This window comes from Chiloscyllium plagiosum, chromosome 7 (genome assembly GCF_004010195.1).
Source record: "Chiloscyllium plagiosum isolate BGI_BamShark_2017 chromosome 7, ASM401019v2, whole genome shotgun sequence".
In the NCBI taxonomy this organism is placed as follows: Eukaryota; Metazoa; Chordata; class Chondrichthyes; order Orectolobiformes; family Hemiscylliidae; genus Chiloscyllium; species Chiloscyllium plagiosum.
In genome coordinates this window covers 5,407,661-5,427,817 of record NC_057716.1, presented here as the reverse complement: position 1 = coordinate 5,427,817, position 20,157 = coordinate 5,407,661, and the positions used below count along the sequence as shown (strand labels likewise).

At 41.1% G+C, this 20,157-nt stretch overlaps 1 protein-coding gene across 3 annotated transcripts in view; it reads left to right on the top strand.

Annotated features, from left to right (window-relative positions):
* Nucleotides 1-19,215, top strand: part of hecw2a (HECT, C2 and WW domain containing E3 ubiquitin protein ligase 2a) — a 335,739-nt gene extending 316,524 nt beyond the window's left edge. For all 3 annotated transcript variants that reach the window (XM_043692900.1, XM_043692901.1, XM_043692902.1), the window contains one exon: nucleotides 16,804-19,215. In XM_043692900.1, the coding sequence (XP_043548835.1) occupies nucleotides 16,804-16,915 (112 nt within the window). In that variant the 3' untranslated portion in view covers nucleotides 16,916-19,215. The remainder of the gene's footprint in view (nucleotides 1-16,803) is intronic.
* Nucleotides 19,216-20,157: the final 942 nt, after the last annotated feature.

The window sequence follows — 20,157 nt, the reverse complement described above, 5'->3', positions numbered from 1 at the left end:
TGACCCTCAATATTGGGAACCCACTCATCAGATACAAAGTGACAATTGAAAAGCTTTTAATCTCATTAAAAGGACAATTAATTGCAATAAAATGTTCAAATCAGTAAGTGTATGCACTGTGGGTAGAATAAGTGCCAGGTGAAGAAGTCAATGTTTCACCGTTTTCTTTGTCAGGGTGGATTTAATATACTTGATGGAATCAGTGTCACACTTCAGCAGTTTACATGGAGCTTCTAGGTTATGCCAGCTGCTCAACCTCCAGCATGAAATCCATTTGCTCCTCCCAGAGTGGGATGTGGAGTTGGAATTGTGTTCACATTGCTGTTCCCCTTGTTGTATTGGTTCTGCATCCCTAAGTGAAGGTGATGGAGTACAGGTCAGAGCACATTTGTGTGCACACACTCTGCAGTCTGCTGGGTCTGCCCATTCACCAGAATGTCCAGAGTTGGGGCAGGTGGTTGGTGGCGGCCGCATGGTGGCTCAGTGGTTAGCACTGCTGCCTCACAGTGCTGGGTCCCCAGGTTCGATTCCTGCCTCAGGTGACTGTCTGTGTGGAGTTTGCACATTCTCCCCGTGTCTGCATGGGTTTCCTCCAGATGCTCCGGTTTCTTCCCATAGTCCAAAAATGTGCAGGTCTAGTGGATTGGCCATGCTAAATTGTTCAGTGTTCAAGGATATGTAGGTTAGGTGCATTAGTCAGGGGTAAATAGAGGGCGGGGGAATGGGTCCGGGTGGATTACTCTTCGGAGGTTCAGTGTGGACTTGTTGGGCTGAAGGGTCTGTTTCCACACTGTTCGGATTCTGTGATTCAAAGTCTGGGTGATTTTGCTCACAGCCTGGATGGACACCTCTAAAGATCTTGCTAAAGGCTTGTAACCCCTCTTGTAAAACATCTTCACATATTTTTCTGAGCCTGCACTGGTGGCTGGGTGCTGAGAAAGTCTGTGCCACAATTTCCTCAAGGGTGAGTGTGATCCCTCCTCAGACTAGCCACTGGATGGTGGACTTGTGGAGGAGACAGAGAGATGGAAGTTTAAGGTAATACTCCACACTCCTGATGTTTGAGAATATATAACATTCCAGATTGGCAACTTATGACATCACAGTTAGGTCTCCACAATAGAGTTTACACTCCCCAAGTTGTGTTGTCACACATCCTAAGTGCTATAGAGCCATTAGCAGCACAAATGAAATAAGGATTGTCCATATAAGCACAACAACCATGACACTTCCTCCAGTTGAGCCTTTGAGGTTCTGGCTGTATGAGCAGCACATAACATTATCTTGGAAGCTCAGCACCTTGTACCTTACACAATTTTCGCTGGAGCCTATGGTCCAATTCCAATTATTTGCTGTCTCTTGGGGGATGAGGATGATCAGTTTTGCCACTCTACCACCTGTCCAGCTTCTCTCCCTTATTTTGTAGGCCCTCTTATCCTATAAGAAAGCAGCCTTGTTTAATTATGTGGAATGTCAGGCACACTTATGCCGCCAAAGTAACAGGCTGTGATTACTCCACATCGTGCCGGGTCATTGGTCATTGCAAACTCTCCCCCACTATTACAAATTATACATCTACATGTGCTTTTGGCTGAATCCATTCCCAGGTGTACATCTTCTCTCTTGACTCTGGGAGCCAAGCAACGTTATAGCCCAGATATGGACTCGTCATTACATTCCATCTTTGCCCATCTCCATAATGAAACTTCACTCACCTGTGCTGATCTCAGGAGGACACTGGAACCAGGTCTGTGAGATGATCTCAGTGCTGCTAATCCCCTCTGTGACCTCTGTCCATTCAGTTTTCATCTGTCTTTTTTTTTGCTGTCAGCTGGCATGAGATCTTCCCACCTGCTACTTAGAGCTGAGGAGAGCTTGCAGAGAGCTATTAATAAACCTTAGGACCGTCTTTGGCCCTATTCCTGACCTCTGACCTGTATGAGTGTCTGTTGTCTATGGAGGTTGCACTGCAGCATTTTTCCATATTTTCAACATTGACTTTGTTCTAAACATTAAAGCAAAATATTGTGGATGCTGGAGTTCTGAAGGAAAAAGAGCTGGAGAAATCAGCAGATCTGGTAGCATCTGTAGAGGTTGAAACAGAGTTAATATTCAAGTTCAATGAAGCTTCTTCAGAACTGTTGATTATGTTCTAATGGCTCTACCTTTCCCAAGAAAGTTTTCAAACACCACCATTAGATTAGAGTTTAAAATTACATTTAAAATTCACTTCTGGTGGATGTCCAGGCTTCTGCATACTTCACAAGCCTCTCACCCACCCTTTCAACTGGGGCCGTACACCTGATGCAACCAGTGCCAGGTGTACATTTTAAATGTGTGACAGCACAGCTACCTCTGAGACATGGCTTTTTGGTAGCATGCCCAACATGAATCACCAATCCCTCTCTCAGCTCAGGGATGAACAGCCCATCACTTTACTATGATGTGGACCAAGAATTCACACACCGACCACTAAATCTCTCTATTAATGTCAGCAAAATAAAGGAACTGGTCATTGAGTCCAGGAAGTAGAGTGGAGGAGATGCTCCTCTCACATCCATGATACTGAGGTGGAGATGGTCGAGAATGTCAAGTTCCTGGGAGTAATGATCAGCAAAAGTCTGTCCTGATCCACCCACATCAATATGACAGTCAAGAGAGCACAATGTCTCCACTTCCTCAGGAGGCATGTCCATAAGGACTCTTACCAGTTTTCTGGATGCACATTAGAAGGTATCGTGCTGTTATCACTTTGTTTAATCACATGAAATACATAACTTGCTAAAGGTTATGCTACCTACATGTGGGTGGTCTCCAAGTTTAGTACTGTGTTAGACCCTGGGCTGAAATTGGGTCAGCCAGATTCTTAGAGCGATAAGTTCATATGCATTGCCTGAGGAAACAATTTAAATTATTTCAGTCTGACAAAGGATTTTCTGTACAGAATTAACATAAACTACGTGAGTCAGCAACCTATGGGACCAGTACATGGACTCTAGGCAGGGTTTATGCATTCCTCACTACCTTTGCAGGCAAAGACAAAAGAATGTGTTTCAGCATACCAATAACAGAAGCCTAATTTTCATTGTATTACACAATTTAACCTAGGTCCAAATACATTTAATGATAGAGTTATATTTTAATAAATTAAAACAGAATTGATATTCAATTGCCAAACTATTTAATCATAATGGAAAGTTGATATATAACTTGTGTAGACTCTTGAAAATCTAACAATCAATGGAATTGAAAGGCACAAACGTGAATGTATTTATTTTTGAAAATACTCAAACTGCTGCTGAATGAATTCCATCGCAGCCAAAATAACTCAGTTAGAATTATTTCAAAGGGCACAATTTCAAAATTATTTAGGACATTCTACTTGTTTATATGCCAGCCCATAATTCACCTCTGATATTGCAGGCAACAAATAAATCAAGTTGATAGGATATGTCATGTATATTTTTAAATAAAACTTCAAACATTGTTTAGGCCAGACACAAATTTAACTAAAAGCAGTGATTATATCTTTATTAAAGCAGAAATGTTAACAGGCCATCATATTTATTGTTTAAGCAGATTTTAATAACCTATTTAATCACTTCCATAAGGAACTATGGATATTTAAATTAAATTGGTAAACAATAAGGCCCATAATTTTAATTTCTCTCATGTAATTAGCCTGTCAGAGAAAGCTGAGCATAGCTTTCAAATGCAATCTTGTCCAGAGCTATTTGTTTGGCTCATATTTTTGTGCCATTAATGAGAAAGAATTTTTAAATTTAACTTGAATGGTTACTGTCAGAAACAAGTATTTTGCTGAAAATGTCATAGAATCCCTACAGTGCAGAAGCAGGCCATTCATCCATCAAGTCCACACCATCCCTCCAAACAGCATTCCTCCCAGACCCGCCCCTCTACCGTATGCCAAACCCTGCATTACTCATGGCTAATCCACTGAATCTGCATATGTTTGGACTGTGGAAGAAAACTGGAGCACCCAGAGGAAACTCGTGCAGACATGAAGAAAATGTGCAAACTCCACACAGACAGTTGCCCAAGTCCTTGGCGCTGGGAGGCTGCAGTGCTAGCCTTTGAACTACTGTGCTGCCTCATGCAATAAACAGTATGCATATCAAGGTATCTGATCTTTGTGCATCAATAATAAAATATTATAGAGTTATAGAGATGTACAGTGTGGAAACAGACCCTTCGGTCCAACTCGTCCATGCCGACCAGATATCCCAACCTAATCTAGTCCCGTTTGCCAGCACTTAGCCCATATCCCTCTAAACCATTTCTATTCATATACCCATCCAGATGCCTTTTAAATGCTGCAATTGTACCAGTCTCCACCACTTCCTCTGGCAGCTCATTCCATACACATACCACCCTCTGTGTGAAAAGGTTGCCTCTTAGATCCCTTTTTTATCTTTCCCCTCTCACACTAAACCTATGCCCTCTAGTTTTGGACTCCCCCAGCCCAGGGAAAAGACTTAGTCTGTTTATCCTATTCATACCCCTCACGATTTTATAAACCTCTATAAGGTCACCGCCTCAGCCTCTGATGTTCCAGGGAAAACAGCCCCAGCCTGTTCAACCTCTCCGTATTGCTCCAACCGTCCAAACCTGGCAACATCCTTGTAAATCTTTCCTGAACCCTTTCAAGTGTCACAACATCCTTTTGTTAGGAAGGAGACTGGAATTGCACGCAATATTCCAAAAGTGGCCTAACCAATGACCTGTACAGCCACACCATGACCTCCCAACACTATACTCACGCTCTGATCGATCAAGGAAAGCATACCAAACACCTTCACTGGTAGAGAGCATATTTATGTTTAAGGATCTATGAACTTGCACTCCAAAGTCTCTTTGTTCAGCAATACTCCATAGGACCTTACCATTAAGTGTATAAGTCCTGCAAAGATTTGCTTTCCGAAAATGCAGCATCTTGCATTGATCTAAATTAAGCTCTATCTGCCACTCCTCAGTGCATTGGCCCATCTGATCAAGATCCCATTGTAATCTTAGGTAACCTTCTTTGCTGTCCAGTACGCCTCCAACTTTGATGTCATCTGCAAACTTACTAACTATACCCACTATGTTCATATCCAAATCATTTTTATAAATGACGAAAAGTGGTGGATCCAGCACCGATCCTTGTGGCAATCCACTGGTCACAGGTCTCCAGTCTGAAAAACAACCCTTCACCACCACCCTCTGTCTTCTACCTTTAAGCCAGTTCTTTATCCAAATGGCTAGTTCTCCCTGTATTCCATGAGATCTAACCTTGCTAACTAGTCTCCCATGGGAGAACACCTTACTGAAGTCCATATAGATCACATCCACCGCTTTGCCCTCATCAATCCTCTTTGTTACTTTTTCAAAAAACTCAATAAAGCTTGTGAGACATAATTTACCACGCACAAAGCCATGTGCGTGGTAACCCTAATCAGTCCTTGCTTTTCCAAGTATGTGTAAATCCTGTCCCTCAGGATTCCGTCCAACAACCTGCCCACCATCGACATCAGGCTCACGGGTCTATGGTTCCCTGGTCTTACCACCTTTCATAAATTGTGGTACCACGTTATTCAACCTCCAGTGTTCTGGCACCTTACCTGTGACTACTAATTATACACATATCTCAGTAAGGGGCCCAGTAGTCATTTCCCTACTTTCCAATAGAGACCTAGGGTACAGCTGATCAGGAGCTGGGGATTTATCCACCTTTATGCATTTCAAGACATCCAGCACTTCCTCCTCTGTAGTATGGACATTTTTCAAGATGTCACCATCAATTTCCCAGGTGTTGGTGAAGTTGATGAACTGTTCAACCTCCTCATGGGAGCACGAGGTAGCACCGATATAGTCATCGATGTCGTGGAGGAAAAGATAGGGATTGGTGCCGGCGTAGCGGTGGAAGGTGGATTGTTCCACGTACCCAACAAAGAGGCAGGCATGGCTCGGCCCCATGTGGGTGCCCATGGATACCCCTTTGGTTTGGAGGGAGTGGGAGGATTGGAAAGAGAAGTTGTTGAGGGTAAGGGTCAGTTCAGCCAGGTGGATGAGGGTGTCAGTGGAAGTTTGGGATGGCGTGAGAGGAAGAAATGGAGGGCTTGGAGGACTTATCATGGCGGATAGATGTGTACAGGGACTGGATGTCGATAGTGAAGATAAGACATTGGGGGCTGTGGAAACAAAAGTCTTGAAGGGCGTGGGTAGTGTCTGAATGTAGGTAGGGAGTTCCTGGACTAAGGGGACAGGATGGTGTCAAGGTATGCAGAGATGAATTCATTCTGACAGGAGCAGGCTGGAGCAATGGGTTGGCCAGGAATTCAGGTTTGTGAATCTTTGGTAGGAGGTAGAATCAAGTGTTGCATCAAACCCACAGACAAGCGGGGGTGCAGTGGTAGTTTGGTGCACTGACCTCTACATCGCTGAAGCCAGGTGCCAACTCGCAGACACCTTCTCCTACTGCCCGCTCGATTACGACCTCACCTCCCATCACCAAACTATCATCTCCCAGACCATCCACAATCTCATCACCTCTGGGGATCTCCCATCCACAGCCTCCAACCTCATAGTCCATGAACCCCGCACCATGCGATTCTACCTCCTACCGAAGATGCACAAACCTGACTTCCCCGGTCGACCCATTGCCTCAGCCTGCTCCTGTCCCACTGAACTCATCTCTGCCTACCTTGACACAGTCCTGACCCCCTTAGTCTAAGAACTCTCCACCTACGTTCGAGATACCACTCATGCCATTACCTCCTCCAAGACTTTTATTTCACCAGCCCCAATGCCTTATCTTCACTATGGACATTCAGTCCCTGTACACATCATTCCACCATGACGAAGGCCTCCAAGCCCTCTGTTTTTTCTCTCACGCCATCTCAACCAGTATCATTCCACTGACACCTTCATCCACCTGGCTGAACTGGTTCTCAACCTCAACAACTTCTCCTTCCAATCCTCCCACTTCCTCCAAACCAAAGGGGTAGCCATGGGCAGCCACATGAGCTATGCCTGCCTCTTTGTCAGGTACGTGGAGCAGTCCATCTTCCTCAGCTACATCCATGACTGTATCGGTGCTACCCCGTGCTCCCACGAGGAAGTTGAACAGATCATCAACTTCACTAACACCTCTCACCCCACCTCAAATTAACCTGGATCATCTCGGACACCTCCCTCCCCTTCCTGGACCTCTCCATCTCCGGTGACCGACTAACCATGGACATCTACTACAAACCCACCGACTTCCACAGCTACCTAGACTACACCTCCTCCCACCCTAACTCCTATAAAAATGCCACCCCTTATTCCCAATTCGTCTGCCTCTGCTGCATCTGTTCCCAGGATGACCGGTTCCACATTAGAAAATTAGAAATCTTTGAAGATCTCCTTCTTCAAAGATTGCAATTTCTCCTCCCACATGCTTGACAATGTCCCCCGGCGCATCTCCTCCACTTCCCGCACCTCTGCCCTTGAACCTCATCCCTCCAATTGCAACAAGGACAGAACCCTCCAGGTCCACACCTTCCACCCCACCAACCTCCATATACATCACATCGTCCTCTGCCACTTCTGCCACCTACAAATAGATCCCACTTGGGACATATTTCCCTCCCCACCCCTAACAGCATTCTGACGAGACCACATCCACACACCCTACCAGCCCACACCTCACTCCCGGCACCTTCCCCTACCACTGCAGGAAGTGCAAAATCTGCGCCCATATCTACCCCCTCACCTCCATCCAAGGCCCCAAAGGATCCTTTCACATTTGACAGAACTGTACCTGTACCTCCACCAATGTCCTCTATTGTATCCCTTGCACCCGATGTGGTCACCTCTACATTGGGGTGACTGGATGCCAACTTGCGGAGTGTTTTAGAGAACATCTCTGGGACACCCGCACCAACCAACCCGACTGCCCCATGGCTGAACACTTCAATTCCCCCTCCCACTCCGTCAGGGACATACAGGTCCTTGGCCTCCTCCATCACCAAACCCTTACCACCAGATGCCTATAAGAAGAAAGCCTCATCTTCCACCTTTGGACCCTGCAACCACATGGAATCAATGTGGATTTCACCAGTTTCCTCATTTCCCCTCCCTCCACATTATCCCAGTCCCAAGCCTCCAAATCAACACCACCCTCTTGACCTGTCCATCACATTTGCCATCCATCCATTCCACCTTCTCCCCAACCTTCATCTACCTATCGCATTCTCAGCTATCTTCCCCCCAACCTCACCCCCCTCCTATTTATCTCTCAGCTTCCCCCCCCAACAATCCCAGCCCACAAGCCTCATTCCTGATGACAGGTTTACACCCAAAACATCAATTCTCCTGCTCCTCAGATGCTGCATGATCTGCTGTGCTTCTGTGTGACAACCTAGTTAACTCTGCTGTAGTACACTCTGTGCTGAGCATCTCTATGGTGGTGGAGGATGCACGTGTATCATGTGATTGTGGATCCTTAGGATGTTTGGCATATTCTGAGGACTTCATGATCTCCTCCTAATCTGAGAGAGCAAATACGAGTTAGTGCTGATATCAAGAAAGTTTCAAACTCAGCCGAGTGTATATCATAAAAATTCAGTTAGAGCTGATATCCATACAATCTCAGTGACTATTAAGTGCCAACTGCCAGTGTAACAAATATCTTGTGCTGTCACCAGGTCCGTGGGCTTTTCCTACAAAATCACAAGGAAGATGTATTCACTTAAATTGAAATTGTTAGAGAACTGTTTTGTCCCATTCACCTCTGTATTCACTGGAATGACCCATGAATTTGGCACATTTCTCACATCAATCGCCATCAGTGTCTGGGAAATATGAATTTGCCTTGCGAGCTAACACTGTCTACTCAATCTTCTATTGGGTAAAAAAAAGTAGTGCTCTGAAATGCAAAGGATCCTGATATGTATATTGTTAATTGAGTATGTGCTTTGCTTGCTGGATGAATATACGCTTAGTGTCAACCACGCAGATCTCTTGGTTACATATGTCTGAGGTGTGGAATGGTAACCCGATGCAATATTTAGCATAATAGTTTGAAGCTTCATGTATGGAAGCCATACAAAGAAGTACTAATTTACATTGAAAGTCATGCTTCTGTGAATCCGAACATGTGAATCATGTTTTTATAATTCCCTTTCTTTTCATTTGAATTGAAAGTGAAATAATACAATGGATATTCGGTTATTCCAAATTCCATTGTGGTAAGATAAACCCATTATTAAAACTGTAAATAATGACTTCACTCTTTGTATAGATACTTTGATAATCCTACTTACAAAATTTCCTTTTGCTTTCACAATTCAGCATGTGAATCCAATAAAAAATTGCTGGAATGGACCTGACATCAGAGACTGGATTTAGCAGCGTTGGAGTCCTCGCGCCCCTATCCATAAAGTTGAGTGGAGCTCAAAGCCACTCTGCCAACTTGCTCTTCAGGTCCTTAATGCTCAGACCAGCATTATTCCTTTATGACAGAACTTCCATTTTCATCTGGGCAGAAAGCTTGCCTTTGAGCACTGCTGGCCAATCTCACAATTGTTGTAGAGCATAAGGAGATTATTCAGTCCATTGTGTCTACACTAGCTCTCTGAGCATTGAAACTTCATGCCAATCTCCTGCTTTTTCTCCGTAACCCTGCTACCTTTGGACTGACTTTTCATGAAATTTGACAGGGTGCCAATTTCGGTGAGTTTCAAGGAGGGTTTCTCTCCATGAGCTCTGGCAGGTTTACTGTTGTAATTGTATGTCGCTCAACTCATGAGAATGCACCATACCTAGTACTACCTTGCAGTCAGCAGTGGCAGGAGTGTTTGTGGCTGCCAGGATTCTGCCGTCAATGACATATTTAAAGCCCAGCTGTGTATATGTTCAGCTGCTGCATGTCTGGGATAGCCCTTCACAATAGCAGCATGTGAAGAATTGCCCGAAGATGGTCAATAGAGGCAAATTGGCACCCTGCTTTGCTGACAGGGTTCTAGAGGTTTGGGTGGACAGGAAGAACGCTTTCTTTCCTCAGGATAGCCAGAAGGGACCACGGCATCAGTGTCCCCGTTGTGATGGAGGAAAATTAATAACCTTCTGTACTCTATAATGCTAAGTGCCATTATCATCCGTCTGGCATCAGACACTCACACTAACTCCACCATTGCGGTGTCCTCTCACTGAGGCTTATGGTCTAACATATCCACACATGCAGCATGCTCCCTCAATGGCTCTCACCTACTTCATCACCCTAGACTACTAACCCTTCTTATCCTCTGCACCTCCTACTCACACAGGACATTTCACCACCTTTTCATTACCTACAAAAATACACTAAGTTGTGGCAACCATTTCCATCTCACCCCATTCCTCCCTCTGCAAGACAAAATAGCAAAGATGTGAGGTGAGTACTTGCATTTCATCTCTCACCCCCTTTGAGAAGAGAGTTCTTACTTTAGTGGGAAAGGGTCATAGGTGTTCATGGTCATGCCGATGATGGTGATCACGGTGATGCCGATACCTCCATGTCCCGGCAACCAAATAATACTCATTGTGATGTGCTGCACTGCTCTCCTGTTATAACCATTGTGAATATGTTCTTAATATGCTCAAGGCTCTATCCTATTTCACAATGCATTCTCTCACTTAGAGTCATAGACATAGAAATGTACAGTATTGAAACAGACCCTTCGGTCCAACCTGTCCATGCTGATCAGATATCCCAACCCAATCTAGTCCCATCTGCCAGCACCTGGCCCATATCCCTCCAAACCCTTCCTATTCATATACCCATCCAAATGCCTCTTAAATGTTGCAATTGTACCAGTCTCCACTACTTCCTCTGGCAGCTCATTCTCCAGGGAAAACAGCCCCAGCCTGTTCAGCCTCTCCGTATTGCTCAAATCCTCCTTGTAAATCTTTTCTGAACCCTTTAAAGTTTCACAACATCTTTCCGATAGGAAGACCAGAATTGCACGCAATATTCCAACAGTGGCCTAACCAATTTCTTGTACAGCCGCAACATGACGTCTCAACTCCTGTACTCAATACTCTGACCAATAAAGAAAAGCATACCAAACACCTTCTTCACAGTAGCATCCACACGCCTAACGTGAAGAGACCTACATCTCCGGATATTACCTCTTCAGCCACCTCTGAGGAGGAAGCCACAGATCTTTCAGAGAATACACTGGCATGGCTGTCTCCTGCACCCTTTATCAACTCAGATACTGACACCTCTGTGTGTCCTTTATCTGGTTTAGCACATTCTGGTGAGCACATCACTGCCACGACTCTGCAGCTGGTTGAAGAACAAATACCTCAGGTTGCTGACACTCAGAGGACTGCTGGAGGTCATGTTCAGTCTCAAATAGGAGAGGAGCCCATGGTGTTGGCCATTCATAACTTCATTAAAATGTACAAACACAAGAGCAGCAGGCACGTTTTGTTGGAGACATTTGGGAAACTGGATTGCCCAAGGTTGGAGAGGTTCAACAAAGTTATCTGTGCTAAGCTGGCTCCGGCATATGTGTTTCTGGTTGGTGGCTGAAGAATGTTTATTGGCTGCTGGACATGCATACAGACCTGCAGTCTTTTCACCATTCGAGACCAACATAAACATCAATGTGATAAGGGGACCATGATCTCATTCCAGCTACCCTTAGATACAGAAGCAAGGGTGTTCCCAACTGGAGGAGGAGCTGCATTGAGACATCCCAGAAGTCTCCTCACCAGACAGTCCAGAGGTGCACATTGCGTCCACCTCTAACTTGCCATCAACCTTCAACCCTGTGCAAGATAAAACTGAGGAGAAGGAGCTTGCTTCTGGCTAGTAAATCCTAAGTATGTCTGGACTATGTCATTACAAATTCCGCGGGGCACATTTTTAAGGTGAGAGGAGAGATTTAAAAGACATGAGAGGCAGATTTTTTATACAGAGAGTGGTTCGCATGTGGAACGAACTTTCTGAGGAAGTGGCGGATGTGGGTACAATTACAACATTTAAAAAGGCATTTGGATAGATATATATGAATAGGAAACGTTTGGAGGTATGGGGGGCAGAAGCAGGTAGGTGGGATGAGTTTAATTATGTTTGGCATGGACTGAAGGGTTTGTTTCTGTTCTACATGACTCTGACTCTATAAACCAATGAGTCTGACATCAGTAGTGGGGAGGATGTCTGAGTCCATTATCAAAGATTTTATACCAGAGCACTTGGAAAACAATGGTTGAATCAGACACCTTGCATGTATATAAAAAATGGAAATCATGCTTGACAAATCTATGAATTCTTCGAGGATGTAACTATTAGAGTTGATCAGGGGGAGCTCGTGGATGTGACTTACTTGAACTTTCAGAAGGCTTTTAACCAAGTCTTACATAAGACATTAATTTGTAAAATTGAAGTGCGTGGGATTGGAGGTAGTGTATTATGATGGATAGAAAATTGTTTAGCAGATGGACAGCAATGTACGAATAAATTTTTTTCTGACTATTAGGCAGTGAGTAATGGGATACTGTAGGGATTGGTACGAGGACCCCAGCTGTTCACAATATATGTTAATGATTTGAGTGAGGTAAGTGTAATATCTCAAAATTTGCAGATGACAAAATGCTGGGTGGAATTGTCAGCTCTGAGAGATATTGCAGTATGATTTGGATAGGCTGGGTAAAAGGGCAAATGCATGCCATGTACAGTATAGTGTGGACACACATTAGGTTGTTTACTTTGGTAGCAAATATAGGAAAGCAGATTATTATTGAATGGCTGTAAATTAAGAGAGAGGAATGCTCAATGAGACCCAGGTGTCTTCTTGCACCAGTCACTGAAAGTAAGCACACAGTTGCAACAAGCAGTAATGGCAGCAAACACTATGTTGGCTTTCATGGCAAAAGGATTTGAGTACAGGAACAAAAATGTCTTGTTGCAATTATGTAGGGCATTGGTGAGGCCACTCCTGGAATATTGTGTGAAGTGTTGGTGTCCTTACCTGAGAAGGGATGTTCTTGCAATGGACTGAGCACAGTGAAGATTTATCCAATTGATCCCTGGAATGGCAGAACTAACATATGAGGAGAGGTTGACTTAATTTGTATTGTATTCACTGGAGTTTAGAAGAATGAGGGGGAATCTCGTAGAAAACCTATGAAATTCTAACAGGACCAAACAGGTTAGATGCAGGAAGGATGTTCCTGTTAGTGGAGGAGTCAGAACCAGTGTTCATAGTTTAAGGATAAGGGGTGAACGTTTTAGCAATGAGAGGAGGAGAAATTTCTTCACTCAGAGAATGGGGAGCTTGAGGAATTCACTATCACAGATAGTAGTTGAGACCAAAACATTACGTGTTTCCAAGAAGGAGGTAAATATAAATCTTGTGACAAAAGGGATCAAGGGATATTGGGGAAGGGCAGGATTAGGGTATTGAGCTTGATGATCAGCCATGATCATATTGAATAGCGGAGTTCAAGGGGTCGAAAGGCCTACTCCTGCTCCTAACCTACTCCGTTTTTATGTCCCTGAAAAGAAGCAGGAATCTCAGTTATCAAGAAGATAGGTATCTTGGCAGCTTGCAAGTTACTTGGTGCAGACTTCTGGGATATGTTAGTAATGATCATTGATTACTTGTACATTGACCGAATAGAACCCTTTTCTATTAGTTAGTCATATCCTGATATTGTTCTTTCAGTGCCCTGTACATGGGGAAAGCCTATTGCCTGAGCTGTAGCACTGACCTTATTGTGGGGAAATGAGATGAAGCAGTGTGATCTTCCAGGAATTGCAATAGTAACAACCCTGTTGGATTTGTTTGAGAGATCCCACACAGATCTTCAGTGGATCCTTGAAACTAGCCAATCACCTATAAATCAAGAATATTTCACATCTTGATAGCTACTGGGATAAAACGGTCATCCACCCCTTCAGATTGCAAGTCCTGCTTCAGCAGTTGACACAGTTCTGTGACAGGGACAACCGCATTCAACGGCAGCACTATACCTTGTTCATTTGGAGGAAATACGTTGAGGACAAAGGATTCTCGGCCTTCTGCACCTCATTTGCATCCTGGTGAGATTTTCGCCTGCAACCTCTTCATGTAGAGGCTGTTCAGCAGCTGCTGAAGATTGCTGTTAATCCTGGGCTTACTGAAGCATTTCTTCCTCCTTAACCTCTGTTACTTCAGTGTGCAGTGGTCACAATGATGATACTCACTGCTGTGGATGGATCTCTGGGTGAAGGTTCCAGTGAACCTCTGAGAATATCAGAAACAAGTAATGTGAGCAGTCAGCTGTTGCACACAATGAAGTAACAGTTTATATAGTCCTTGATACAGTGGAGTGAGGAGTCTTGTGTCGAAGAGGGCAGTAGGATGCTTGTAGGTAAACCTTTGTCATAGTCGATCTTAGTTGAATGTGTGCAGCACAAATCATGTCACAAAAAGACAGTAGGAAAACGTAGAAAAATGTATATCCGCTAGGATTACTGAAACCTTAAACCTGACATCATTCAAGAAAGGCAGCTTTGCATATACGATCATATTTCATTTGCCCTCTTTGGTCACTACATATATTTTACATGCAAAATTCTGTGATTGCAGATGTCTTTAAACTAGAGTCATAGAGTTTTTATAGCATGGAAAGGACCCCTTTGACAAATTGAGCCCACAAAAGTCATATGCTAAATTGGGTCTGGCATAGATGGCAATGAGGCAGTGGAGATGTGATGCCAGCGTAGGCATCAATGATGATAAGCTGGCTCAGGATCGATGGACTCTCTTCAAGCTTTATCTTTCTATCTTTTTTCTTAAAACTATTCAAATTAGTGCTCTTTTGTGGTGGCAGTGGAAAAGCTCTTCACTTATTTTACTGCTTCCTCAATTTAAAATACACAGGACAATAAAATAATTCATTCTTTCATCAAACATGCATCAATTCTAATTGCAGTTTCCAGCACTTGGCCCATAGCTTGTATGCTATGGTGTTTTAAGTGTTGTCTAAACATTTCTTAAATATCTGAGGATTTCCACCTCTCCCACTATTTTAAGCAGTGAGTTTCAGAGAACTAAAACCTTCTCTGTGAAAATAATTTCCTCAAATCCCCCCGAAACCTCCTTTAAAACTGTGTCTCCTCATATTGACCCCTGTAGTAAGGGGATATGTTTCTTCCTATCTACACCCATCAGAACTTTGTACACCTCAGTCAGATGCCCTTCAGTCTTCTCTGCTACAAGAAAAACAACTCTATCTAGCCTCACTTCATAGATGAATTACTCCAGCTGAGACATTTTGGTGAATTTATTCTCTATTGCAGTTACATCCTTTGTATGGTGTGGTGACCAGAACTGTACACATTTTTCCAGCTGTGGCTTGACATTATATACAGCTCTTGTATAACCTACCCACTCTTGTATTCAATGGAAGTGTATAGCAGTTTCATTTGCAGATTAACACATTGCTAAGGCCATACTGAATTCAGAATTTTTCGGTTTAACAAAAATGAATCGGACCTACATTTTTATTTCTTATATCTTTGCTCAGGAAGGTTCGGTTCCATACATTATTGTCTTACACACAAGTATTTCTTGCAAGCCACCAATTTTTAACCATCAAATTAGCTAAAAAGATAATTTCTTTATTAAAATATGAATGATATTACAGCAGAATAACATATTTTGCTTTTATTTTGACAATGTAGATAATGTAGAGACTGTCCTTGCATGGAAAATATTTTGTGATGATACTGTGGTTTTAAGAGGTGTATTTTGTGCTTTTTTTTATGAAGAGAGGTTGAGGTAGAGATGTCATGTGGTCTATCCCAACCCAATAATCTGCTTGTGAGGCCATTTTTTTTAAAAAAACGTTGGGACAATAGAAACAGCCTGAATGGGTGGAATCAGTCTCCCACAAAACCAGGATTTTAGTTTTGCTTTCAGTAGTTGTTGTGGTTTTGAAGCTGCCATATGTTTCTCCCTGCTACAGAAAAATGCTTGAGTCTCTCTTTCTCTGTGCCAGAATTTTCTCTTGATGTTCTTTCTTCCTGAACTGGAGAAACGTTGCATGTGAGACAGTCTGTTTTCTGAATTTGCCTTTGCCAAGGGTTTATGGAATGTTACTATATTGGAACAACAGCTGTTTAGTAGTTAAATAATTTACTATTCTATTATGTGTTCTAATAGAGTTAAAATTAGACCAATTCTTATTTATCTTGTTTGTGTTTTAATTGTAGAGTAAGAATAAAGTGTGTTTTGCTTAAAGCTGAGTGGTATAACTAATCAAATTACATCTGGAACAAGTTTTACATCTTTAAATAAGAACAAGTTAGGGTCCAGGCTATTTCCTTCACATACTTGAAGGGGTTTGGTCTGGTCCATAACACCTTTAAGATAATTGCCATGCAATGAGCATAATTTGCTTTAATTATGTTTTAAGTTTTGGTACAATTGATACTTTAGGTTAGTTGTTGGAAAACAGCTAAGTGTTTTGGAGTTGACCAATGCTGACAACTTTGGATGTTGGTATTACAACAGTGACTATATTTTAAAATTTTCTGATTTTAAAATAGATTGGAACATTCTGAGGTAATATATTTTTTTCTTATTCACAAAATACATCAAACATTCAGTCTTTACTATGCACATTTTATCTTGCAATCTTAAATGAAATTTACATTCTGAACTCAGTTCACATGAACCACTGCCAATAATCCCTTTTAGTAATAGTCTTTGTCTCCTGAACTGCTTGCTGTTGTACTGTTTAGGACTGTGGGAATTAATAACATTCTTCTTGGTTTTGCAGGGCTCATACTTGTTTCAACCGGTTAGATCTTCCCCCATACCCATCCTTTTCTATGCTTTACGAGAAGCTGTTGACTGCTGTGGAAGAGACAAGCACATTTGGTTTGGAGTAACAAATGACACTGAAATGTAAACCGGTTTCTTCTACTGGATCTTCTGTTACGGATTTTCAAGAGATGGAGATTGTGATGGCAGTAGCATACTCATGTTGGTGAAGGCTTGTGGGATTTGAATTAGCAAAGAAGTGTCCTTCATAGACTTAACAGGACTTGTTGCTAAGTTAGAATGCATGCAGAAAGTGAAGTAAGATTACTGAATACAGACAATCACTGTGCATATTTTGCAGTGTCTGACTGAAGAAATGAAGGGAAGGAACTAAACCCCTGTGCACCTTATGGTCATCTTACACACAATATTTGGATACTTCTGTCTACCATAAAAACATTAAATATGTTTTTGTGAAGCAAAGCAGTCCAGAAGCTACCAAGACTTGCACAAAGATATGTCAATGCTACTTTGGAATGACTGTGAAAATATTATAATGGACAAATCTTTTTTTCAATGGAGTTTATCTTAAAACCTTAAGAGTTGAAATTCTGTCTTTTTTAAAAATTCAGTGGTATACCTGTATCTTCTAGAGTTCCAAGCTGAAAACAATGTACTTGTTAATAAAGTAATTGTCTTTATATACCTGTTAATGCATGGTATACAATCACAATGTATGGAAATGTCTCGAGTAACAGCTCCATTGTCATTATGGCACAGTAAAAACATCAACAGTTGTGGAATTCAGTTTTATTTAATCTTTGTAATAGATTATTTACAAGTCCTATATAATCTTTAAACTATCCAAGCCTTGTTGGAGGGAGATGTCTGGCAGTTCATTCCTTGTGCTTGTTCTAAATTTGTTTCGCTTATCTGCTCCAGGACATCCAAAATATTAATTTTTTAAAAAAAATTTTTACAAATAATCTTTTCAGAAACAAGGAAAAGTCTTTTTCTAAAAAAAAATGCACTGAATGTACCAAAGTAAAAAGGGGTAAAATTGCCACCATTCACAAAATGTAGGTACGATGGTATACTCATATGCAGAACAATATAAACTGTTTTTAGAGCTCTTCTTATAATATGTCTTCAGTAATAGGACTGAGTACAAAAACATGTATTAGCTTGTTTGTAAAAATAAAATACTTCCCCTTGAACAAAGTAGAATAAATAGATTTACGGCAGTAGATCATATATAGCTGCTGTATGCATACGTAACAGCATTTTCCTTAATCAGAAAATAGGATGCAATTTACTATAAAACAGAGTATTTTCACAGTGAAGACAGTCGGAAACTTTTTTAACCAAGGTAATGTAATTTTAGATAATGAATAGTATGCAGGTAGCAGTGATAAAGACAGTTACATGAGAAGATATTGCCTTTGGATCTCAGTGAAAATGTAAAAAATACTCTGCCACTATTGCTGTCTATGTAAAATTCCAGCAAATTCTGTTATTTTACTGCTAAAATTTAAAAATAGAACATAGTCAAGAATGCTCAAGTTAATTCAAAAATGAACTGAATGCACCTTCTCCAATTAATCTTCAACAACTCAAAGTCTACCCTTAAGGATCATAATGGTCTAAAGAAAATGGATTCTAATTTAAACTATTACAAACTTGTCTTATATTTCTATTGTTTAAACCATTCTGTAATGGCAAACCTGCCTAGATCCATATCTAGACCTTCTGGCTACAAAGTTTGAACTTCTATATCTCTTATTACCCAATTTTAACTTAGCACATATTGATACAATGGATCATGTAGACAGTTCAATTTTTTGATTTGAATACTGAATCATCTTTTAAGTATTTCTTGACAATATACAGAAATTATAGTAACTTTTATTTCTTATCCACAGATGCACGAGCTGTCCAGTGACTTATTCATATGCAGGATAGAGTCAGTGCTGTAGTATCCATACACATGATTGAATACTGTAAGACATTGCATGGATGTTATACTTCTTCACATGGAAAGAGAACATTTAGCTCTAGTTATGACATAAACACTGATATTTCTGGTACTCTTACCCTATTTTATATGGTGTTTAAAAAATTCAATATCATTTGACACAATTTCATATTATAAATGAAACTTACCTATATAACACGTGGCTAAAAGACACAAATCATTGAAATGTGCCATTGCCATATTTAGTGTTCTGATTCATTTCAAAGTTTCAAACTGTCTATTGGGATTATGCAGAATTTTGTACACAATTGCTATTAATTATGCTGAAAATACTTAAGATTATTGTTCTGTTTTTGTCAACTATGATTTAATGGAAAAAAAGTTTATAATGTACTAAAATTTGATTAACTTTGTTTTATTTTCATAATATATACATATTTTATTTAAAACCATGCTGCATCATTTAAAAATCATTAATTGCAAATAAAGATTCATAGAAATAGCTGTGAATATGAAAGAAAGACTTTGTTCATTACAAAACAGAATTTTTACAAGAAAGTTCAATTTCTGACTGGTACTTTGTTCAGGTTTAAACTGAATTATTCATTACTAACTTTTGTCTTATTGGATTGAATTTATAGCATGAGGTATTATTTGCCTGTTCTGATGATCTTATATACTAAAATTAAAAAGCATATAAGCCAGCTCATTGACTCACCTACACTCCACCACTTTGTTCTTAAGAATCACTTAGAAACAATCAACAATTTTTTCAGAGGAACTATGACTAAAATAAGTTACAAACAGAAAAGAGATGATAAGGATGGATCCACTTTTTTTCCAAAGACAGCAAATTCAAAAAAGTATTTCAATCCAAACAATTAAATTGTCAGGAAGAAACAAGTAACAGTGTTACAGCTTATAAATATAAGGCTTTTCATAGATTTTGAAAGAAAGATAAATGTTTCTGCCCAACACTCAAAAATACACAATTGCACCTGTTTTCATACTCTTACACACACACATTATATATATTATACACACACATACATACACACACACTTAATGGAAGATTACAACTACAAGATTGCAGGATTGTATCCGTTATTGTCCACTGAAGAAAAACTCTGTATTTCTATGAGGATGTATTTACCTTTGTTTCATATTTGCAGTAGCAGATTTTCTTGTCATATTCCAGTCAAAGTATAATAGCAAAGCCCTGTATGATTCCTCAAGTAGAGAATTCATGGCTAACTTGGCTCTCTGCTTATATGTGGCTTAAAACTGGTGGTATAAGGTAAAATGTTTTCTCTTTGTTGACATAGATGTTTCTGTCTAATCCAAAAATGCCTTAAAACCTCTCCTCAGACACCTGGAGTGATATATTCCCCTATG